Consider the following 26698-nt stretch of genomic DNA (forward strand, 5'->3'; position numbering starts at 1 on the left):
TCATTATCCCTATTATGAGATGAAATCTTATGTTTTCAACTTAGGTTTGTTCTGGCAGACTTTAAATACAATATAGTATGATAAAGCCATGGAATTATTATTTTTAGGTAATGCATAATGATTGACCAAATTATAAAATTTATAGGTGTATGTATGCAAGATGATAGTGCTATCAAACTAACCAAATATTGTAATCACTCTCTTCACAAAATACTCAATATTATACTTAAAAGGTCAAGATAACACCTTCCATCTGTCTATATACAAGCAGCGCTGCAACAAGAGGACATTTTTACAGTGAGATTGCCTGGAGGCCAGAGTAATTGATTCTGTATGGTGAAGTGAGGTAAATTAATAAAATAATTTTGTATTTTTAGGCATCAGTGAGACAATGAACCAGCCCATGTATTCTAAAATATGTAATAATTATAATTAGATGATCGGAGCAGCAAACAATATATTGCCAATGGATTTGGTATCCAGCTCTATTAAAAATTCACAGGAAATAATTTCTTGTATTTCTATATAGTATTCTGTAAATCTATAATAACTTTCTAGATTTTTTTTGCAATCATTACAGTGAACTGGAAAAAATGATTTTTATGTATTGTGTAAGTTTTGAGTGTATACATGATTCTGCAAAGTAACTTCATCATTTTATTAAAGTTTTCATGAAAAGGGAGTCCTAGGTATGTTTATTATGTTAAAATGTAATTAAGTGCATTGTAGGAAGTACTACAAAGTATGCCACTGCAGATATTGCAAGGCCTTTTGACCTCTTGCAAGTAATATCTCTTTCATTATGTTTATACAGTAAATTGTTTTGTATAATGTTTTGAATAATGAACTCTATCCAGGGATATATTTTAGAAAATAACTGGATATAGTGGTATCTGCCTATGTTGATGTGCTCAGACAAAACACCTTTTAAAGAACTATCATAGTAGAAGCTGTGCATACCAGTGTCAGTCCACCTCTCTATGAGCTCTGACTTCTCAGAGGATATTCAGAAAGTACTCAGACTGCAGGACTGGTTATGAATAATGAATGGTACTGCAGCTCCAGGAAATAAAGGGTCATATTTAAAAGGATAACTGGTATTCAATTCATTCTGAACAACTGTATTTGGAAAGAAACAACCTCCAAACCTGTTGGTGAAATATTACTAAACAACCATCTGCTTTGTGAAATACTATTCATGAAAATATTATTTGTAAATACTCCTGTCATTTTGACCAAAGCTTAGCAAGTTGCTAGTTTTGTGAAATTCCAGCATTCCCTTGTGTCTATTCTGCTTCTATTCTGACATGACAAAAACTTGCTATTAATTTCAGAAACAGTAAATTCAGTAATGTCATATCAGACACATCAAGTTAGATGAAAGGTACAAAGTAAGTCCATATGACTTAACAAACTTGAAAAGATATAGAGTATCATAGATGTCAGAACCAATGTGCTGTATTACATTACTTTCACATCAGATAACAGCTACCAGAGCTGATGAAGAATGCTATGTCTCCCTTTGAGGATTTCCTCACCCAATTAGTCTTGAAAGAAAGTCCTTATTTACACAGTTAATGATACTGAAATAATCTGATATGTCTGTGCTACTTTATAAAATCAAGTTATAGGGAAGTTGGAATTAATGCGAACTCACTTTTGTGAGGTCTTAATATGCAGAAGTAGCCCACATCCCACATATAAGCAACCTACAACCAGCATGTCTAGATGCAACTAGTGGTATAGAATAGTAGAAAAGTCTAGGTCAGAAAAGACCTCTGAAGACCGTCTGGTCCAACTTTCTTTTGAAAGCAGTGCCTTCAATTAGGTTATCCAGGGCTCTGATAAGACAAGTCTTGGATATTTTCACCACTTTTCTGGACAATTCATTCCAATGTTGAATTGTTTTCATGGTGAAGACTTCTTTTCTTGAATCCAGACAGAATTTGCCCTGAAGCTACTTATGCCCATGGCCTCTTCTGTCACTGGGCATCCTTGTGAAGAGAGTACCTTGACATTCTCTGTAACCACCTTTTAAGTATTGGAAAACTGTGACTAGATCCTCCTTGAGATGTCTGTTCTCTAAGGTGAACAGACCCAATTCCTTCAGCCTTTCTTCATATGCCTAGTTCTCCAACCCTCTGATCATTTTGGGGCCCTCTGTGGGACGCTCTTGAACTTTCCTGTGTCTCTCTTCAGCTGGGTGGAACGTAATTAGACACAGTATTCTCGGTGTTGCCTAAAAAGTGCCAACTAGAGCTGACTAACCACCTCCCTTGATCTGCTCACTATATGCTAGACGTTGCACCCTTGTGGTTTGCCTTTCTTGTGGCTGAAGTACATACCACTGACTCAAGTTCAGCTTGCTATTGACCATGACCCCAGGGCCTTACTGGCAGAGATACACCCCTACCGATTTGTAGGGGTAAAGACCCCAGCTTGTGCTGCTCTTTGGGGTTATTCCAGTTACAGGACTTTACATTTATCCTTGTTGAACTTCATGTGATTCTTGTTGGACCAGTTTTCTAGCCTGTTGATGTGTCTCTGTATGGGTGCTCTTCCTTCTCACTTATCTACTTCACCACCCACTTTGGTGCCATCCACAAACTTGGTGATGATGCATTCAGTCTCATCATTCATATTATCTAGAGAGATATTAAACAGTATCAAACCCTGAGCAAACCCACTCATGAATGGGTGCCAGTTTGACTTCAAGACATTATCCACTATCCTTTGAGCTCAGTAGTATTGGTTGTTTCCCACCAATTATGGTCCATCTGTCCAGTCTATTTCTTAACCAGCTTGTCAACAAGGATGCTGTGGGAGACTGTCAAATGCTTTACTGAAATCAAGGTAGATAACATTCACAGCTCTCCCTTCATCCAGTGAGCAAACTCTTTCATCACTGAAAGAAATCACATTGTTTAAAGCCAATTTACCTTTGGTAAATCTGTATCAGTTTTTGCCAATGAATCTGGCACATAAGAATGCAAAACCATACTGCCCAGTAGTCAGCCTGTCTACAAACAGCAGTGATGCTTCCAGCAAGGTGAGAGGCTGTGGTTCTCGGTCTGTATGGACAAGAAATATAATGAAAGTATTGAAAGTGGCCTCAAGGATTCTTTCAAAACACCATATAATCATACACACAGCATGACTTTTTTTTTTTTTAACTCTAAATGACAGCTCTCCACTTTCACTGTAGTGGCAAAATAATTTAGGTCTATCCTGTACCTCAAGTTCTCTCATACTTCTCAGAATCATATTGAGCCTCTACAGAAGTTTCTTACCTTGTGATATTAACACTCTTTTTTGAGGCAGAAATCAAGGCTTTAACTTTCCTTTCCAAATATGGCTGACCACTATGAAAATTATTTGGTCTTAATTGAATGTTAATTGCAGTTACTCTAAACTTAAAAGTTTAAATAAAGAGAACAAAGAGAGGATTCACTTAGATATAAAGTGGCTATTTAAGCAACGTCATTCTATGTTTTGCATAGTATTTTAGCATATTCCTATATCACTCCATGTCCAAGCATGAATCTTCCTTGGGAATTCAGCTCTTTGTTCTAATGCATGTGTCCTTATATCTATAATTTCATTGAAATATAATTAATTGTGTTCAAATAAAGGTATCTTACATAATAATTAAGGGTCAGAGTATTGATCCTACAGTCTCTATCTGTGTGGCAGGCAACCAAATCTTGAGGTTACTTTCCATATTTTCAAATAGCAGTTGAATTCTGTGAATACTAATGTCATTCATGAGTGATAGACTACTAAACAGGCTGGTAATTATACACTGTGATTAAGTAATCATTGAAATTCAACTAAAAGAACAAAATTCAGTAATAGCATAAAATCCATTTTGATGAATGCTATTAGCATTAAGAATACATGAAATATCCTTTCAAAAATGTATGTAGCACCCAATTTTAAGGACATACTGGAGCACTAGGTTATTTTAGCTCTTTCATCATGACTAGTTAACAGTTTGATTTATCTGTTAGTGTGCAGGACACCATAAATCAGAATGGAAATAAATTTATTTTAAACTGGTCTTAATAATTATAAGCACCAAAATGCACAACTAAAAAAATACAAAAAATAGAATTTGTGGGCAGTTTCATGGCTTTCCTCATTGCATTTCTATTTTCGGGTATTTTATTTTTGCAGGGAGCATGCACCTCTATTACAACTCATTATAAAGATGTTTGTTATGTTTATTAGCTATATTTATTAAAAGAAAGTGCACAGAATTGATATAGATACGAGGAACGATCACTGGAATGACAATAAAGCTTTTATAGTCAAGGTCTTCTGTCTGCCATTTAGAAAAAAAGAAACAACCTCCAGTATATTTACCAGTAAAACTGAATGACAAGGCAGAGCCTTCTGAGGAAATGAGAGAGGGTGCTCTAGGGCAACAAGACTAAAGAAAAAGGAACAGTTCTATCTGCAAGCTGCAAACAGTATAGAAGTCAACTGATTTTAAATGTTATAAGGTGAGTTGATCTTTCCTGTCAATACATGGAAACTTCTGACCTGCATCCAATTGGTGTACTCATCCTCCAAGCCTGTTACATTCCCCCTAATGAAAAGAATCCTAGTACAGCAACATTATCTGGCTCAGCGTCTTATATTTCTTTATAAAAATAGTTTGCACTCATTTGTTATTAATACTTTGAATTTTAAAAATAAGGTAAAAAATTTAAAAATAATAATGAAGAAAATAGAGTGGCAGAAACTAATTAAAGATGATTAGGAGACTGGAGAATCTCTCGTACGAGGAAAGGCTGAGAGAGCTGGGTCTGTTTAGCCTGGAAGAGAAGGCTGAGAGGGGATCTGATCAACACTTATAAATATCTAAAGGGTGGATGTCTAGAGGAAGGGGTCAGACTCTTCTCAATGGTGACAGGACACAGGGCAATGGGCACAAACTGGAACACAGGAAGTTCCATCTGAACATGAGGAAAAACTTCTCCACTTTGAGAGTGACTGAGCACTGGAACAGGCTGCCCAGAGAGGTTGTGGAGTCTCCTTCTCTGGAGATATTCAGAGATCACATCGCCTGGACGCGATGCTGTGCAACCTGCTCTAGGTAATCCTGTTTTAGCAGGGAGGTTGTACTAGATGATCTCCAGAGGTCCCTTCCAACCTCTATTGTTCTGTGATTCTGTGAATCTGTAAACTTGAGTGACATATAGAGCTAATGAGACAACATATTGCAAGTGTTTAGAGATGTCCTAAATAATGAACTTTCAGTGTTCTTAAATGGTAGTAATTTCCCAACCAAAAAAAAAATAATAGTTTAAACATTTAAATTAAAGAGATTACTGGCTGAGAGGGGGGAAAAGGACCTCAGTTACAGGGATCCGATTAGATGTGTTGGACTGATTGAGACAAAAACTCTAACCAAGCTGTCGCACCCGTAGGCGGCTACTAAGACAACATATTTTACACATTGCTATTTTCCATAGTTTCAGAACTCTGTGCACCTAATTTGTTGTCAGAGATTGTCAGAATATCATATTTCTTCTCGCTTGTTACTGAGGAGGAAAGTTATTGTATTGGTTCCCTGGTTCTAGTACTTTTTCCCGTTGAATGTGTTTCCAGTGTTAGCATGCTTCAGCTACGCCACATCTGTCTGTATACGGCCGCACACTCTCCTATCCGTTCTCTGACTCGGCTCTCTGCTGTCTATAGAGCTAACTCAACATCACGTCAGTCAGCTCTACACCCCAGGCTTTACAGGTAGCATTCATGCTCTCTTCACTTTTCCCAGACTGCTTTTCTTAATTGTTCTGTATTTTTTGTCCAGACCAGTGCTCATTCCTCTACGATACACGGTTCCCATTTACTTCTGTCATTTTTTCAGGGCTAGCATTTAAATTTTAACTTTTAATCATTTTATCAAAACAGCCTACACTGTTGAGAAAGCTTGAGTTCAACTTCCAAGATGTAGCTATAAGACTATGATTTATCATGGAAATACGATCAGGTATTGTAGTTTATGAAATAAACAAAATGAAGCACATTGGAAACATTATTTTTTGTTTGGTTTAGTTTTGGCTAAAAGGCATTTTTTTTCCAAACCAAAGTTTTCTATTAAAATGTTTGGTTTCTTCCCCAGAAAAGAAATATATGGAAATTGAATGCAGTTTGACAGCCAAGGCAACATTTCAGCATTCTGATATTTTTCCAGTGCTTCCAAAGCTAGCAGTTCGTAAAGTATGCTCTTTTTCAAAGCTATACTCACCTTGGAAAATACATGATTCACCATAAGCAACCAATGAAGTCCATATCATTTCAACAGAGTCAGGATTTTACCTTGGCTTTCTGAAGTCTTTCTAATTAGATCCCACTTCTGTAGCTATACCCAGTCGTTGAACACTGTTATTCTATATTTTCCCCCATGTAAATACATATTGCAGTAAAACCAGTTACCTACAATACAAAAAAAAAAAAAAAAATCCCATCACTTAGGAGCACTACTGTGTTACTTGGTCTTTTGTGAGCGAGCAACCTCCCTCTAATATTACTAGGGCTGGTGGCATTTTGTGGGAGCAGGAAGGAGGAGGGAAGCACGTATTGCAGCACAGTGATAGTCTCCATCATTTTCTATGGGCTATTCTTTAGAAGCAATACTTTGAGAAAAGCAGACTTTTAAATAGGTTTCAAGTGTCTCAGAGTATAGAAGTGAAAAGCTGGTAAGACCTTTCTGACTTTTGTCATATTAATTTGAAAATCAGCTAAACCATATGGTATTTTAGATGTAAAGTATAAAAATTTGAAATACCAGTTTCAACATGACAGCAGGTACTTCTTCAAGAAACCTAATTAACTCACTCATTCCTCCCACTGCTTTTGGGATTGTTCTTCTGGAGGCATCTCACATGCATTTCACAGAATAACCAAGTTTAGTTGGTAATGACTGGTCTTTTGATGATTTTAAATACATTAATTCTTCCACAGAAAATGAATAATTAGAAGACAGTATAACTAATGATTTCTGTGGATTTCATTAGTAGAATAAAAATTTATTTGATTGATCACATACACAGCTAGCAACTGTATTATCTGATCAATACACTTTCATAAATGACAGCAAGATTATAGACATTGGCAATTTTGCTGATATTCCTTCAGACGTCCTGAAAACTTGCTACCTTTATAAAAGGCAACAAGATAGCTAGTGTATCCAACTTAATACATGTCCTGATAGCCTATCTTTTGTATTAGGTATAAATCTTCCTGAAATGTAAGATTATTCTATTTTCTTGTCGGAATTCTAATAAAGCTCTTTATGAAATGTCAAGTCTCATTTTTTCTTGAAAATATTGGCTGTTAATTTCTCCTTCCAAAGCAAGGTAGTATTTTGTATGCTAGAATGTGTACAAAAATCTGTTCTTTTTAACTTGATAAAAAGTTCTCTTTGTTTTAAATTTGTCAGATAATTAAAATTAGAAAATGGAGACTACAAAATAATGTCTTAAGCATTTAAATAGCTTATTATATTTATCCTCATATCTTTATGTGATGATGCTATTTATGAAGAACACTTTAATTAGTGATGGTTTTTGTATGTATGCCTGAAAAAAGCCCATTAAATTTACTAACTAATTTCAAATTCCAACAAGTCAAAAGTCTAAAAGTGCTATTTGTATATATTCCGTGAAAGTGAAAGTTGAGTTCTGATGCTTCTAATGACTGAAAAGCTTTACCATTAGCTCTCCTAACACAGCAGAGAATTCATGAGGGATTTCAGCCTTCATGTGGCTAAAATTAAGAATATTATCTTAAATGTCAAAAAATGACAGTCTTTGATAAGGAAGTCATAATAGCCAAATATTCAAATAGTGCTATCAGTCTTTCAGCTCTCAGTGATACAGGATGTTATCTGACCCATGCTTCTCTATATGTTGTTTAATTCCAAGCAAAAAGAGTGGGAAGATAAAGATGCTTCATAAATACACCTCTCCAACATATGTTCTTAAAAAAAAAAAAAAAAAAAAAGACATCTAACTCAGAGATGTGAGAAAGAAGAGCAAAATTTGGATAATTAACAACCAAGAATGGGATTTGTGTTACTAACCATAAATATTTAAAGTGCAAATTTACAGCATACAGCTGATCTAGTCTTCCTAATGACTTTTACATCAGTGGTGAAAAACCAAAGGCATTTCTGGATTGTGAACCATCACTTGGTAGACAGTTAAAACATTATGTGAAATGAGTTCTAAAAGTCTTAATCTCTTTCCATTGCCATGATAAGATTTTAAGATGTGCTGTGAATACATAGATTGGACACTTTAATCTTTCTCTATCCCAAGTAAAACAGTCAAATCAGTGGCTGGCAAGTGTCTTTCTTCTCATGCTGAATGTAGAGCTAGAAATTGCAAAACTAGCTCAAAAACACTGCATGACTAAATTTTCGATGGAAGTTATGGCATGAAGGATTAAACTGCTGCCTTAGTCCTCATCAAGTCACATCTTTAATCCTTTGACTACAGTAGCTAAGAATGTAGATACTGTATTGTAAAAGGTTTGACCCAGAGTGGAAAGGAGGGAGGAAGGAATAAGCCAGTTTTTTTGTTTGAGATTTATTTTCTGATTGGGCTATATATGAGGCAAAGGAAATTGCTTATGAAATCTAAGCATGCTTTTTTCCACAAAGAAGAATTTCTAAAATACAAGAACTTCTTTTGGTAAGAGCTGACTAATGCATGTGGCAGACTAAGATAACTGAGTATGCAATGGCAAACGATTAGGATGTTTTTGAAGAAGGAATTGCAAATCTCTTGGAATGAAATAAAGTATAACATAAGCATAAGGATAAGAAATAACTGATATATTTTGAAGACTTAAGCCTCCACTAATGGGGAATTCTAAAAGATATAATATACAAGGAGGAGAAGCATTAAAGATTTTCTAAATAATACCTTCCCCAAATAATGTGCTAGTTACAACAAGGACAGTTTAAACTTCTGTATTTTGCCAAGATAAATAAATCCTAACACTATGAATGCACTATCCAATTAAAGAGACCAGAATAGAATTTTACTTTCAGGCAGACATCTTCAGTTCTGGGGTGACTTCAGTAACGTCTGTGTGTAAAGAACTAAGCTCTCAGGATGAAGATCACAGATTGTAAACAGCCAATGAAAAGTCCCCCCTCCCCCAAAAATCCCAATTCTCCTTTTATTCTCGTAGATAAAGGGTCATAGATGAATTTATGCTTTTTTTTTTTTTTTTAACCATTATTTTAGATCCTAGAAAGAAGCTGTTGGTAATGAGCATTAGGAGAAAAAACAAACCAAACCAAAACATTAAAAGAAGCCATCACTACTGTACATGTCTAGTAGCTGGGTGAACATGATTATAGTCATGTGTTGCTACAATATTTTTTGTGATAACTCCATTGGAAGCATTCATATTGACGCTTTGGACATTACTGAGGTGGTTGCTACTCCTAGAATTAACCTAACAAGGAAAAGTAGGTATTTTTATAATTTTTTTTTTGCATTTCTATCCCTACTGAGCTGTGTTCCAGTACTGTATAAAAGAACTGGCACTGGTTGAGAAGGTGGCTTTTAGTGTATCTAGAGATGCTAAAAAAAAAAAAAAAAAAAAAGGTTAAAGTTACTTTAGTTAAAGTAATGCTGCTCTGGATTTGATAGATTATTAAAACCTGTGAAAAATGATGAGGAAGTGAAAGAGATGCTATGTTTAATCTGATCTAAATTCAGGAAGATTTGGACAAAATCTTACATAAATCCTAGAGAGTAAAATTCAGGCATATAAAGGCTTGAGATTAAAGAAAAGCTATATATTTTGAAGTATCCTTAAGGCTCAATTTGCCTAAGCTAGGCCATCCTTAAATTTACTTTTTTTTAAAATCTCAAAGACATAGTAATAAATATAACTCATAAATTATAACTCATTTACTAGGAAAAAGCCACAATAGGTTTTGAACTGAATACCATTGAAAAACAGAGGGAGATTTGCCACTATGCTAAATATGAACTCCTCTCTCCCCAGCCCCCAAAAGAAGGGTCATATTGGATCAATACTGCAAATTAAAAGATTAAAAAAATATTCTTTTGAATATAAAGGCCAGAGAACCAATGTAACCCACTTTCATTGCTGTCAGCTGGAATTATATGTGAATGCGTAAGACCCTACATCATTTTGTCTTATTGAACAGAAAAAACTTGTTTAAATCATGTTTTCATATATATTGTGTTTCATGTATGACAGAAAAGGAAAGTAAAATATTAGGCAAGAATGCTTAATATTAAAAATAAACAGATTTTCAGCCTGTTTACATTAATCCCCTAACTGGAACTGTTTTGCTTCAAACCTGCAACTTTATACATTCACCACTGAAGTTAATATAGGCAGGATTTTTTCCCCCTAGACACTTAAAGAATTTAGGTAAACACAGGGATATTTGGGGCAGAGGTGTATACTCAGTCATCCCATGGCAAAGTCTGGTCAATATGAAGCACCTAAGCCAAGTCTTACAAAAGACTTTTATAAAAGACTTGGCTTAGCCAGAGTGAACACCTAGTAAGACCACATTACAATATATAAATAGCTATTTTAGGATTATTATTCACAAATAATTTGCAAAATCTAAAATTATGAGGAAAAAGTACAAAAGGAAAAAGTACAAAAGGAAAATACATTAAAATCTCATTTAGTTGAAGCCCTTGTATCAGATTATACAGCTATTGCCTTAAATTCTACATGTCCTGAAGGAAGAAGCTCTTATTCACAGGACTTCAGAGCTACTCTATAGATTTTAGACAGAAAATTCTTGCAGATTCCAGTACTGCATTAAAAGAATGCAAATAAATCTAAGATGCTGTGTGCAGTTTTCTCAGTTAAATGAGAATAAGGGGAAACAAAGTTTCCAAAAAAACTAACTGTAGCTACTGATGCTAATCTCCCAGTGTACAGTTCATAGTTAATATGATTAGAAAACACTCCAGAGAATTATTCAGAGCAATGAGATTTAATTCTTGATCTGAACAGCCCACTGCAAAAGCCTCCCACTCTTTCCATCCCTGCAAAGGAAGGTAGGAATTATAACATTTACACTAAGCTGCCAGTCTTTGTGAATCCAGATTTAATATGTCATAGCTCTTACTAGCAAGACTTTGGCAAAACAGGTGCAATAAATCAAAATCATTAGGTCCTTCAGAAACAAACAAACAAAAAAACCCAAACAAAACCTTCCAGCACTTGATACTAGAAGAAAAATCCATATTCAGTATGAATCACATTGACCATGTTTTTCTTTGGTTTGTGTTTTTTATAGCTTTGGTTTGAAACAGGTTCTTTACATTCTAACTGAGATATTCTGTGACATGATATTGACATAACAAGTGTATTTTAAAGTATTATTCCTACCTTATTTTTATCCTAGATTAATTTTATTTATGAAGACAAAGTACAGTTCTGTCACAGGCTTTATATTCTGGAAAAACCAAACAAACCTTTTAATAATCTTATTTAATTCATTTGTTTCCTTCAATCTTCCTCAGAAGCTATGGTTACATTCCTTTAGCACAGCACTGGATAAAGGTAATCCTCCTTTCACTCTGAAGAGTACTTAGGGTCCTTGTATTACAGCAATGGTCACAGGAATGAAATGAGCATAAAATCTTGCAAACAGGATAAACTTCAAGAGACAGACTTTCTCTCAGTGGAGACTGTGGGTGACCATGGGTGGCAAATTAGATATGAGTTTGCAGTGTAGTAAGACAGAAGAAAGGTCAATGCAATTCAGCAAAGGTAACAAGTGATGGAGGATGAGACAGCTGTCATTCTGCACAGCTCATGTGGTATCACACCCAAACATGCCATTCTATGGCATGTACCTTGGCATCAGAAAAGTTATTGATATAAAGGCTTGATAATTTGTGTTGAAAGATTGAATATGTGAAGTAAAAAAAGCTAACTAGAGAGACATAGATGGGTGAAAGAATTATTCACTGATAACTTCCTATATGTACCTGACGAATGGAAATGACTGGTGGGATTAACTATTTGTTGTGCTATTGGAGCTAGGCAACAGCCAAGCTAATTTTCTCAAAGCATACAAGAATAGGTAACAAATGTGTTTAATTAAAATGTGCACTGATATATGATAATATATGAATGCTTTTAGTAATCATTAGTATATCATTGCATCTCATTTTAAGGAACAAAAATAGGAAGGAAAAGATATGATAATGTTGGTTAACCCCAGTGGGCAGCTAAGTCCCCCACAGCTGCTTGCTGACTGCCTCACACTGGGTGGGATGAGGGAGAGAATCAGAAAGGCAAAAGTGAGAAAAACTCATGAATTGAGCTAAAGACAGTTTAATAGGTAAAACAAAGCTGCACGTGCAAGCAAAGCTAAATAAGGAATTCATTCACCACTTCCCATTAGCAGGCAGGTGTTCTGCCATCTTCAGGAAAGCGGTTCTCCATCACATGTAACAGTTAGTTGGGAAGACAAAGGATGTAACTCCAAATGTCTCCCCACTTCCTCCTTCTTCCCCACAGCTCTTCTTGACGAGTACAACGTCATATGTTATGGGATATCCCTTTGATCAGTTGGGGCCAGCTGTCCCAGCCGTGTCCCCTACCTACTTGCCAGCAGACCACTGTAAGAAACAGAAAAGGTCTTGATACTGTGCAAGCACTGCTTAGCAATAACTAAACCACTGATATGTTATCAACACTGATTTGGTCACAAATCCAAAGCACTGAATCATATGAGGTGCTATGAAGAACATTACCTCCGTCCCCGCCAAAACCAATACAGCTAAAATACAATGTAAAGGTTTGTTTTGGGTGACAGGGAAGTTAATTCCATGAGAAGTTACTGGACCAAGAAGTCCAAAGAACAGCACTTTTTAACTAAATCCCAGTTAGCAAAGCTGAATGATTCTCTTGGGATTATATGTAATCTATATTGTGCTCTGTTTCTTGTTGGTTGATGCAAAGCCTCCCCATCTGTCAGAAGCATGCTTTTTATTCTCTGGAAGTCCAGCTGACACAGCTGGCACAGGCTGAGTTACAAGCTTGAGGAAGCAAGCTGCCGAGTCGTCTCAGGGACTACTTGCAGACGGGTTGTGCACTGGATTCCTGCCTGGTAAGTAGAAAGAATAACCAGATAGCCAATTTCCTGTCTAACCACAGTTTATCCAAAATAGGCTAGAGAGGATAACCATGCCTAGGGACCATAAGAAATCTACAAACCCCAAGCTGAAACTATACACATGACCAAGAATGTTTTAAGGCTATATTGAACCTTATTTAGGAAAAACATCAGTAAGATACTATGTCTTTAAAATAGTCAGTCTGCAACCAAAGAAAAATATACTCAGGTAGATGGTGCATAAATGAACAGGTTGTCTAAGATGTACACGCTATTTAAGAAAATACATAATGAAGGGTAGTTGACATAACTGGTTCTCAAACTAAAGTTAAACCTTTTGTGGAAAATATCAGTTAACCTTGTAAAGGGATCCAAATTTAATCATGTAGACAATCGCTAAACTTGAGCATAACTAGTAGCACGGGTAGAGCTGTCCCTAGTTTAAGTACATAATGCTGTAGTAATAATCCCCAGTGAGTTGTGCAGGTGCTCTTTTCTTAAGAAACAGCTATGCCAAATTGATCACTGATAGCCTTCATTTTATTGCTAATTACATCAGCATTGCTTTGTTGTCACTAAAGTGAACTGTGTGAATTCGGTCTAAGGACTTTGTGGTTGTGTTTGGCCTGAGTACCTGACTTTGAGGACTGCCTATTAAGCCTGGATGCAACAACTGATCAATAATGTGGGCAGCCTAGACTGTAATTTGGCTGTAGCAAAACCATACTATTAATTAGTTTAAATTTTTATTTTCAATTGTGGGAGGCATAACATATGCAGATATTGTTCAGTTTGCCTCAAACATTGTCCATGTACTTCAACAATTCAGGGCAGTAGCTTTACTATTTCAGTCCAGAGTTATTCTTCTTTTAAAACGACTGTCAGTTATGTTAAACTTAATAAAATTGTGTGGTAGCTTTTGTGAGGTTTCATTTTATTGAACTTTTTAATGGTGCCTTATTACAGCTTATTTTCATTGTCATATAGGGACTGCAATTCTGCCCTTATCGTCCTGCTGCACATAACTTCCCTCATGTTATTTCTTTGATGATTCACATTTAGTTATAATACATACACATTTTCCACTTGTCCTTTTCAGATCCAGTCAGCGGATTAAAGCAAAAAATTGTGCTTTATTAAAGTAGATGAACCCTTTTTGGAACCTTAAAGTTATAATGAGAATAACAGAGAAGAAAACTGTGTGAATAAAAAAAAAAAATCCCAAAAATTCAGTTGCAAAGATGGAAGAAAGGCATCAGAATAAGGCTAAGGAGACCTCTGTCCAATTTTACTGCAGTGTCTCTTGTCACAGAGAAAATCACTTCAGCTGGGATTCATCTCATCTACCTTCAGCTGTCTAAAACTTAGTTTTCTAAATCTAAGCTCTCCCAATTTAAGCTCTGGTACAAGAGACTGGTACCTCTAGCAAAATGTTCAACCCACCTGTATTCATGTTATCTCTCCAACTACAAAATAGGGAAAGCAATACTTAATATATCCAACCATTTCCTATTTTGTTCGCAACAATGATGATTGCACTTAAAAAACAAACAAACAAAACCTATTGAACTTTCTGGATCAGATTAATGCCTATGCTACTGTAAAATGAAAACAAACACACAAAGCATATTGTATAATTGTCCTTAATATAAATCAGGCATCACAGACACTATTATAGTACAAATAAAGAAATACCTTCTTTCATGTATTTCACCTGACTTTTTTATATGGATAAAATAGAAATATCTATCCATTGAAATAACATACAATGAAAGTGATGAGTAGCACGGGAGTAATGCAGAAATGTTTTTTGAAACTCCAAGAAGAGTGGTTGTCATGGAAACAGCCGGGTTAGAAATTATTTTGTTGCTACAATTTTATTTAGCTGCTGCTTAGTCTTTATGTTATTTTAATAAATTAATCTTCCTCAAGTCATTCATGATTTCATTTATCTCAAAACAAGATGCTATGTTAAGAACTTTTCAGATGCAAGGCAATGACTAATGGCATATTCATCTATACCGAAACATTAAAAAATGAAAACTTCCATTTTACTCCTACACTCCTCTAGCTGAAAGATTAAAAGAGAAAGGTGAGAAAAGAGTTAGTTACTCTCTCCATAAAAGGCTATCATGGCATTCTAGACAATGTTTTACCAAGAGTGAACTAAAGGAAGAAGAAAACATATATAAATAGTCCTCCAAAATATGAAAACCTTAAATTATTTATCCCATATGAATGTAACATATACACTAAAAAGATGAACTAACAAAGCTCATCTATAAAAGTAAAAAAAAAAAAAAGTTTTCAAATTAAAACAAGTAAACAAAAAAACAAAATAAGTACCAGGTTAATCAGAAAAGCAACACTAATATTCAGGGGACCAAGTGACAAAAAAAATGCTTGCTAACTAGCTTGCCTGCAAGAAACAGAAGTACAATTAGTCTGTATAAGCATACCAGCAACACATAAGAGTTTCTAAGTGTTAGTTATCATCAAACAAAAGAAGTGTTAAATACCATTGGCAGAAGAATGGAAAGGGAAACATGGCACATCTTCAGAAAACAACCTGAAGAAAGAAATATATAACAAACTTAAAAGAAAAAAAAAATAGTGTTTCAATGAGCAACATAAATTGCCAAAATAACAAAAAACATGAGGGACAAATAAAAACAATCTGAAGATTGAGACATATAAAAGAAAGAGATTGTAAAATGAAGCTACAAGGCAGTAAAATATACGGGCAATGAATCCATGGGTTTTGAAAGCGTGCATGGTATTTTTTGGAACAAGATCAGATCTAACAGTCTCCACTGACAGGTTTTTTTCCTGCTAAAAATGCTGATTCACTGATAGCTAAAATGTTTTGTGGACACATTAATCTTAACAAATCTTGGAGCACAACATAGGCTCATACTGTCCTTTAGGGCTTCCTGGTCAGTTACCTGCCCTTCAGTTTTCTTGACAGACTATGTGAAGGATTACATTCACTCTGTATTGAGCCAACACCATGTTAGCTCCAATATCAGATATTAAATTGAATATCATATACTAGCAATATACATAATCACTAAATTTTCCTCGCCATTCCTTCCGTTGATGAAGATGGCATTGTGTTGCGCTTTTATTACACTGAATTTGGAATACAAATTAATCTATACTGATCAGTCCTTATGTTTCTGATAAAAAAGATCACATGAGGACAGTGAGCAAAGGAAAGAGACATATTGCTAGTACTTATCAATTTTTTCCTTAGTACTTTTAATTCTGGCTGCAGGTTTTCTCTGCTCCAATGAAAGAAGCAGGAGCTTCTTCCTATAGAATTGATGGAAAACATCTTCCCAGAAGGTATTATTTAACAATGCAAAACTTGTGTGTTGGAATACAGATTTCAGACTCCTTGGAATTCCTTGCTTCTCGGGTGCCATTTTCCAAGGCATATCTGCCATAGGCGCAGCACTCGCCCTCTGTCAAAGTACTGAGCAGAAAGTTTGCCTAGGGTCTTTCCACCCTGCTTATAGGGCTTATTGTTATGGCGCTTTCACCGTATTTCAAGAATCTTAAATAGAATTCCTCATGTTAATCATATCACTGGCTAACCTGGATGTAAATATTTTAGAACTTGGTTGCTACAAACTTTGTCCTTAGGTGCAAGAAATCCTTGAGAAGGTTAAAATACTGAAGGTTCCTATTTTTACTTTTATTTTTATTAAATCTGCTGATCCCCAAGACTGATGCTTGTGAGTGTGTGGTTGGTTCACCTTGAATGGCTGCCAGACCCCCACCCAGCTGCTTTCTCACTCCCTCTCCTCAACAGGATGGCGGGGAGAAAATAAGGTGAAAAATCTCGTGGGTAGAGATAAAGACAGGGAGATTACGTACCAGTGAGCATTCCGGGCAAAACAGATTTAACTTGGAGAAAATGAATTTAATTTATTGCCAATTTAAAATAGAGTAGGATGGTGAGAAACAAAGACAAAAACTAAAACATCTTCCACCAAAACCCCCCGTCCCTCTTTTTCCCAGTCTCAACTTCACTCTTTTATTCCTGACTCGTCTACCTACTCCAGTGTCTGAAGCACCTCCTCCCCCTCCTTCTTCTCTGACCATGGTGTCTGCACAGTTGTTTCTCACATATTTTTTCTGCAATGCTCTCTCTCACACACTTCTCTGCAGCATTTTACTGTTTCTTACACACTCTTTCCCCAAGGCACCCCCACCTTGGCTGCGGGGCTCGGCCGTGCCCTGCGGTGGGTGGGTTGGAGCCGGCTGGAACCGGCTGTGTCCGGCACGGGGCAGCCCCGGCCTCTCCTCACAGGGGCCGCCCTGCAGCCCCCGCTGCCAGTGTCAAACATGACTAGTGAATTTGGTATGCCTCAATTTTTTGCTTCAGCTTTTTCAGCGTGCATCTAATGATAAGTTTTAAAGTCCCTTCCTCCATGAAGACTGGAAATTTGCCTGTGCACAAGAAACTCATGTGCCTGGAGATGCCAGTGTCATCCTGTCTGTCCACAACGGTCCATATATCAACAGGGAGGCAGAGATCACTTCTTCAGAAACTACTCTTTTAGAAAGGTATAGATATAGAAATAGGTACCTTTTAGAAAGGTATACATATATAGATAAAGATATATAGATAGACAGATGGTGTTCAGGTGGTATATTCTATGCCCCTGAAAAGAAAGCCCTATAAAAAGATGCAGTCTTAGCATTACAAAAAAAATTACCTTGAAGAAATTCAGTGTTGATATCATATGCCATAATCAACCAATACTGTTCATCAGCTAAACTGAAATGCTATTATCTAAAATGCTAAAGTTCAAATATAATGCTTGTACAATCTCCTGTATAAGGTCATCAGAATATACCGAAAGCCATTCTAGCAGTAACCAGTCATCCAAGCCAGATTATTATAAAATTACTTTCCTGTTAAACACTTTTGAAAGATAGTTACAGTGTTGTAAGTCTCTGATAACAAGTGAATGTCACAAACATCCATCTTGACCCAAGCAGGGATAAACTGATAACGAGGGAATGTGGCAGACATCCATCTCAGCCAAGGACAGAACCTGCGGAGGCAGGATACCGTCTTGTGGGCTCCTTCCCCCATTCCTGAAACATGTAGACAAAAGACCATCTGTGTCATGTGCGTGTGTGCCTGTGAAAGGCCATCACTCAGTCAACCCCAAAGTGTTGGGGGGGGCAGTGAGACCCCCCAAGACCCCCACAACCCACCGACTCATTTCTGGGACATTCCTGAGCACATACTGCGCCTGCTCAGTGACGACGGCCCCCACCTATGCGGAGCATTTTGGGTTATAAAAAGGGGAAACACAAGTTCTTGGTGCGCACCCACCACCTGAGAACTACAACTACGAGCAGAGAACATCACTGGATCCAAGGGTGGTGATACCTTTTTTCTCTCTCCCTCTTTCTTTCTTTCTCTCTTTTTTTTCCTCTCCATCACTCTCTTTGTCTCTAACTTCATTTTCGGCACATCAGGATAATATCGTCACAAGTTTTGCTAAGCCATTACCTTTCATAGTTCTGCTGAGTTTTAACTATTGTTATGACTTTTGCTAAGCCACTATCTTTTGTAGTTCTGCTAAGTTCTAAGTAAATTTGTGATTTGTTTGAACCTCTAGAGTAGTTGTTACTTCTGATTACCGCGCAGAGAACTTAAAAGTTAACCTCACCCTAACCCACCGAGTGGGATGGGACAAGTGTTCACCTTAAAGCCATGCATGTCTTCTACATAGAAAGAAAAGGAACTATGTAATGTCTAAATCTAAAGTCATTGTCCAATTCTATTTTATACATTTTATGTTACTCTTTGTCCTATTTCTTATCTTGAGATGCAAAAAAATTTGTACTTTATCACAAAAGCAGAGTCCCACAAAAGTCCATTACTCAAAGTAACCTATAACTTTTGATGGATGGGGTTCTTATGTTGTGATACAAAATTAGACTAAAAAAATTGCAAAAAAAAATCTGATAACAACCTAACCCAAATTCTTAAAAGGCAAGATTTTTCTCTAGTTATATATTTTTAAAAGTAAAGACTCTAGTTATGTCAAGTTTCCAGCAATGCTGAGATATATTTATGTGAATTAATGATCTGTATGATTAGATGACCTCATTTTATCCTATTTAGTGACAATATCTTATGAACAGCAGGATGGAGTACTAGAATAATTTCTAAGGAATATCTCAGCTATACCACAGAGAAATTCAATGAATTATTTTTAAAGCTGCTGAAAGGTGATTTGTCATATGAAAATAATAGTTTTAGTGTCAAAACTGATGATATATTAAGACAACAAGCTTCTTGACAATAACTAAACTAATAAAGCATAATGTCTATTTCCATAAAATTAGCACATACAAGTTAAATGTGTGTATTTTAGATTTGCTAAATACGTATAGATCTGATTTCTTAACAAGGAAGAGCAATCTTGCTTCTTGAGGATGGAGGTACTGTATATGTAAGTTTGAAAACTAAAACTAAAAAAGGTCATTTTTTTGGTCATTTTAACTGACTGTGTAGGATACGGAAGCATTTGAGGTGGATCTGGGTAGTCTAGAGGGAGAAGACACATGCAAACTGACACCAAGGATCCAGGTTAGAGGCAGAGTTAGAATTCAGATCTGGATGAGCAGAAGCCAATGATCAGAAACCTCAGCTCAAACCTTTCTGCCATCAACATCATTCTACAGTTCATATTAGTAGAACCAATTCTTTGACTAACTTGTGGTATTAAATGTATTGTGTAAAAATTCACTCTGGAGCAATGTAGAACTTGCAGCAGATTTCCTAAATCAAAGTTCATTGCTTTAGCCCTCAGGCCATCCTTCCTTTCAGCTTTTATAGATGAAGAATTTCCTTACTGATATTCTCTTAGTTTCTAAAATGTGGGTTTTCTTTCTGGAATTAAAAAAACAGAGTTTGCTATCATGTTTAATCCTACCAAGTTAGTTGCATTTTTGACACTGGATAGGTGGATGAAAAAGGAATCCAGTATACTCTACCCAAATTTAAAGTTTTCCATAAGTAAGAATTCAAGTTTTTATGATATTACTCAGTATTGAATTCTTATCCATTATATTTAAATATTTCAGCAGTCTGTGGTCATTGTGTATTTATTCCAGCTACATCCCACTTTAAAAATATATAAATATTCATTACAAATTATTGACGGTCTTGGATTAGGAATGTCTATGCCATGACTTTCCCCCCCTCCCCCCCTAAAACTTTGGTTTATTACAACCTTAAATGTACTCTGAAAATAGAGAAATACAGACATATATATTCAAAAAAGCATACTTTTTAAAAAAAAAAAAGTATTTTCTTCACTTTTAAAATTGTTCTTGTACCCCACCAAGGTTCTTCTAAGAACATATTGAGAGTTTTTATAGGATGCTCAGTGGAAAACAATGCATGGTTTTCATATAATACAACACTATAAATTCCTTACTAAAAATTTCAAATTAATAATACTTGCTGTTTTGGCATCATAAATAGCTAAAATGTAACACTAACTTTGTTTATCATACTTTACTAGTTTATGTGCACATGTGCATAGTAATGATTTTGCCTATTTGCAGTTGAGACAGAACAGATATGAAGATTGATGTGCTAATTTTTCTCTTATTTTGCACTTTATTATTATTTCTTACATTGAAAGAGTGAGTTCCATTTGTATAGCTGAAGAGAATACATGTCCTACCTTACAAATATTTATCTTTTGAAAAACTTCGTGAATTTCTTCAAAGATTTTTTTTTTTTTTGAGAAAGAAAGAATTGGAGATAAATATGACTCTCTATTTTTGTATGAGAGTTAAAACATGATTTGACAAAAGATGCACTACATGAACTGCCAATGAATAAAAGTAATACTTTGGTATTTTTGTTACTGTAAAACTTTTTAGTGCATCAGTGAATTCATGGTACGTTAATTCCTTGAGCCATCAGAAGGATTAATACTGAGGTCCAGCTAAAAATAGCAAAGTTTTTAGAGGTAATCTAGTTTCATGGCATTTAGGAAGAAAAGACATACCTACTCATATTTTAGAGAGAATGTTTTCTGCACATATGAGATATGAAATGGGAATCAGTAAAGTAAGAATTAAGTAAAAATAGTAAAAATTTCAACTTTCAGTAACAGGAAATTTTTCCCATAAAAAGGGCAGAATTGGATCTCTAAAAATAAGAAGTATATTTTAACAATTTTAAGTTATTCCTAACTATAATGCTTTAAATCTATCAATATGTATCTTATTTACTAAAATATTTTTATGTGATAAATTATTTTCCACAACTATATTCAAATTTTTGTAATGTGTATCTTACTATTCTAAGGCTATTAAAAAAATCAATATTTTGTTTTAGATAAATAAAAATTATTCTGGCCTTATTCACTGTGGTTTTAATGATCTTATACAGCCCAAACATTCCAGTAATTAGATTTTATTTTGAAAGGTTCCTATTGAAGTGTCCTATTGATGTATGCTTTATTTAGTAGTGAAATAAGTGAAGAAAATGCTTGTAATTTTGCATGGCATCAAGATCTCTTATTTTTATTACTGATGTAAATAAGTTTTTTCACTGCTGTTCTATAGAGTAATTAAAAATGAGATATCAGTATCTTAAATCCTTCAAGAAATAGGAAATATATTTCATATGCTCAGTAAAAACTTTAATGCAATTATTTTAAATATTTTTTCATTTTTTCTCAAAATAAAAAAAAATAAAAATCTGTGCTCTTATGGAAAATTGCAGGTGCTGTGCTAAATTCAAATACTTCTGTCTGTTGAAACATAATATAAACATGTTTAATACAGTGAAGAACATCAGTATTATAACAAAATTCTCATTTTGGCTGCATCCAACAGGTTGTATTTAGTATTTTCTGTATACTAATTACAGAAGTCTGCGATGTTAGTGTGCCTTGGTTTCTATTAACACAGTGACTATTGGTAATGGAAAAAAACCAACTACTTTGGAATTTCCAGTGGAGAAAACACCAAGGTCTTCACACTTTCATTTATGACAATTTCTAAAAATAGAGACTGTCTTGGAAAGTTCATACAGACATAAACATGGCAGACTGTGGTTTGGTCTGTTGGAGGATTGCCTTGGTAAAGTAGAAGTCCCATTGTTCATTCCACATGCATTTCCCGCTTCAAATTCTTCTTTAAATAAAATAAAAATGGAAGACGGTAAGTCTCAATCAAAAGCAGTTTGATCAGTCTATAAATATTCTCTGAATATGGAATTCTCTTACCTCCAGCCAACAGCAATGTGTTAGTAGCCCTGCACTTCTTAAATATAGTACTTTATAAAGACACAGTATCTGAAAGAGCTTACTGCAGTATCAGAAACAGCATAACTGTTAGCATAGCTTTCTTGTTGAGTTAATGAACCTTGCTTGTTAATCAGGCTAATTAGCTTGCTTTCTTCAGATCCAACCAAATGTCTACACCACACCGTACAGTGAAGAATCCAGCCTTCCATCCACAATGTTCACATTCTCATTGGGGCAGTTATGCATTTCCATACATAACACTGTATATCATGTGTAACTACATGAGCTTTTGGAAAAATATATATCTTAATAATAAAAATTCCTACTATTACATCCACTTTGAATAAAGGTATAAAAGAAGATACAAAACACTCTTTCCTTTCAAAATGCATAGGTTTACTATTTATGTGGCTTCTCTTCGCTATTAAGCCATGTTGAGATCATTCCTTACGGTATCTTCACCCACTGCTAATACAAAACTCGTCAGGAGCCCTTCCAGATTTAGCTTAGCTTAGCATTGAGAGTGTCTGAAGGGAAAACTGAAAGGAAATTCATCCTTTTCCTTCTAAATTGTACATCAAGATAACATATGCTGTCATATCCACAAATAAATGGCATTACTGTTATGACATGATCTGAAGAAAAAACTCATTAAATTTTAATATATATAACTCCTAACTATGATCGCCTTTAAATTTTTTATTCAAAGTTAAAAAATAGTGCTGCTCACTTTTGACATGGCAGATGTGCTACTGACATATTTCTTGCTCAGCAAAGCTATCTTAAGCTGTATCTAGTAAAGCAGAGTTACAATTCCTTGTAAAATAATAATTGAAATAAAAATAGAAATAGAACCTCCATTGCATCTAGAGGAAAGCTCTTTATGTTCATTATTTGTAACATATTTGATAATATTGAAAGATCTAATTTAGGAAGACATCACCATGCACCTAAAAATAAGATGCAGCCAGAGACTGTTTCAGACAGCAGGCAACGCAGAAAAGTGGAAAGATAACAACCACCTACCTAATGAATAAAAATGTATTCCAAAGAAAAACAATGAAAAACAAGTTATCAGTGGTCTAATCAGACAGACAGTTGCAGATACTAGTATTTTCATTTTCAGGAACTTGATCATTAGGGCAGATCCAAATTCTCTGTGCTCCCTTGTATTTTGTTATGGAATATATTGGATTTATTACATGTTTTTATTGTTTATTTATTTATTTCTTTACTATTACTTACTTACTAAAAAACAGCAACTACAGATCCTCTGATAAGGAAAAACTATTTTTTTTTTCACAGAAATCCAATATGACACTGGTTTCTGATGAAAGTATGGAGGCATAAATTGTCATTTTTCACTTAAGGGTTAGCTCAAGTTAGCTGTCTTATCTTTTGAAGTGATACTCTTGTTAGAATCAAGCTAGCAGTAAAAATATCCAGTAACGTAGTGACTTTTGTTTTCAGCCAATTTACAGACAATATCTATTTAATCATTGCTATATCTTTGTGAGACGGTTACATTTGTTTATCTACACCTTCACCTAGAGAATATGAACTGGGATATTAATTAATTTACCCAAGGGCACAAAGGGACATTTAGATGAAAATTCTTCTCCTTTTAGCTCATTGTTAGTTATGCACATCACTACACAATTTTCCCCCTCTCTAATTCAGCTTGTCATTATATTAATAATGTAGCTGCAAATAGTAATGCAGAAAGTCTTAACTCTTTTAAAAAATATCTGATAATTTCTACAGATAACCTCTGGTTCACTGTGAGTTACTTGATCCTTTGACTGATGAAGATAAAGAATCACTGCTATGCACGACATTTTAGTAGAGTTCATAGAATGAAACTCATAGTTTCTAGTGTATATGTGTCCATTACATAAACCTTATTGTTCCAGATGAATATCTGGATTAACCTCAGAGGCACAACACAAAGGAATGAATAGTTACAGACACTCAAACCATACATGCACACACACATCAAGAATGATAATAAAAATTAATTGGATAAGGTCTGTCTACAGAGTGCCTGAGTTTTCTTTAAAGAAAGAAGCACAAATGATCTACTAAGACAACGTCAAACCAATTTTCTTTCCTATCACTGACACGCATTCTGCTGTGTGAAAGACATCTCCTTTCAGATCTGTGGAATGAGGGCAAGAATGCTTTTGTCTAAAATCCACTGTATGGATTTTATATCTTTTTAAATCCATGGATTTATCTCCATCTTACTGTATGTAAGAGTGTTAGTGAACACCCATGAGAGTTAAACATGGAATAGCAAAGCAGTGCATTGAATGTGAGGATCTCCATCTTAGAAGAACAAAGGAGATAACGTTTGTGTTAATGTTTAGCTACAGCCTTTATTCAATAAAACACTCGATCACAGCCTACATTTATCCCAATGAAGCAATAGAGATGAAAGCATCATCTTACCTTGTAAGACATAACTCAGTATTGTCTTCAGTTCCCAACTCAGCAGGATATCATCCTTAAAGCATCTCTTGATATTGAGTACATTAAAGTCCCCTTAAAATCAGTTGCTTTGCTTGAGAGGGATGGTTGGAAACGTGTTTCACTACTTTGACATTTCCAGGTTTTACTGATCACTATCGGTTTCTCTTCTGAACACCCCAGTACTGTAAGCCGTCTTAGACCATGACTATATAAAATTAGTTTTTCTGACCTTATTTTCCATAGTAACAATGAGCTTATAAATGCATATATCAAAACCAAAAACCTTTTTAGAATTTATCAGTAATTTCTTATCCATATTTATGAATGAACTTACCAGTTGCTAAATCTCTACCCAAGCCTCCTTTGGCCACGATGATTATAAAAAATGGAGAAAGCCTGCTGATCCTGGTGAAAGGATTTCTAAGGTCAGGAATTTCTAACCCACCCTTTTCTATCTATTCTTGGTCAACATACAATAACATGCAAAATCCCAAATTATACAATGTATATATAATTAGCAAAGCCAAATCTTCAACATTATATTTCTTTCTCCCATTATTTGCTGGGTCTTTTTACACTGTGTGCTTAGTTCAGTTGCCACCTGGCCTGATCCATCTCGGATGTCCCTTATATACTGTACCATATCTTCCACCCTCATACAATATCTTGGATATTTAAGGGCACTTCAGATGGCACAAAGTGCACATGCTCAGGCAACCAGATTAAGGTCAGACATACTTTGGAGCAGTGTTCAGTTCTTTTAGGTGTGAGTAATGTGGCCAGCAAAACAGGATTCCAAAGACTGGGATTTGGGATGTTTGCTCAATTTCAACATGTTTTGCTGCCTAAAACCTACACTTTTTTGAAGAAATGTGTTGCTGTAAGGTGTCTGTACAAATAGACACTAAATAATTGGAAATCTCCAGTTCTGTCATATTTCTTTACCAGTATACTCCAGTACTACAAGTAATTTTTAACCTAAGTAATCTATTATTGATAAAAATTAGTCATAGGTAAATTGTCATTCATGGACGCTCAGTGAGAAAATTTTCCTTTTTATTAGTCTAAATAACTATCTCTGTACTTTTCAAAATGTAAGCAAAATGCTTTCACTCTACAAGACTTTATATCACCCGAGTAACAAATGTAGAACTCAGACACTATGCCAAACTAGCAATTGTATAAAACCCATAAATGCTTACCAAAGGGGCAATTGCATTTGAAGCCATTTATGTCCTCTTCACAGGTTCCTCCATTCCAACAGGGTCTGTCTAGACACTCAGTCATGCGAACAGAACATGTTTCTCCTGAAATTTTAGATTAAAAAAAAAAAAGACAAAAAAAAAGACAAATGGGCTGATGTGTTCAAATCATAGAGTCATATTTGTAATGAAAAAGGACTATGGGATTGTCCCAGTCTAAATGCTGACCCCACTGGTCAAGGTACACTTGCTGAGTACACAGGGATACTGATAGACATCCTGTGTGTCATGAATTTTTCTGCTTCATTTGTTACAAGACAGTCCATTTTGACAGGCAATGTTGGAAGCATGACAATCAGGAAAATAGAAAGCTTTCCTACTGAGGGTATGCATAATCCTGGAGCTTTTTTCCATTATACAAAATTACTATATTCAGGCAATTTTTGTACAGTTGTGTCAATCATTTTCTTTCATTTCACTCACTGTCTCCTTTGAAAAAGAATGGCAAAGTATCATTGCATATGAAAATCAGGCCAACACTAATTTATGGACAGTTATGTGTA

At 35.2% G+C, this 26698-nt stretch overlaps 1 protein-coding gene across 1 annotated transcript in view; it reads right to left on the minus strand.

Moving 5' to 3' along the window:
• EYS (eyes shut homolog) overlaps positions 1–26698 on the minus strand; it is a 916770-nt gene that overhangs the window by 745813 nt on the left and 144259 nt on the right. The window contains exon 11 of the mRNA XM_054819879.1: positions 26136–26240. Coding sequence (XP_054675854.1) covers positions 26136–26240 — 105 coding nt within the window. The remainder of the gene's footprint in view (positions 1–26135; positions 26241–26698) is intronic.

Source organism: Grus americana, chromosome 3 (genome assembly GCF_028858705.1).
Source record: "Grus americana isolate bGruAme1 chromosome 3, bGruAme1.mat, whole genome shotgun sequence".
Taxonomy (NCBI): Eukaryota; Metazoa; Chordata; class Aves; order Gruiformes; family Gruidae; genus Grus; species Grus americana.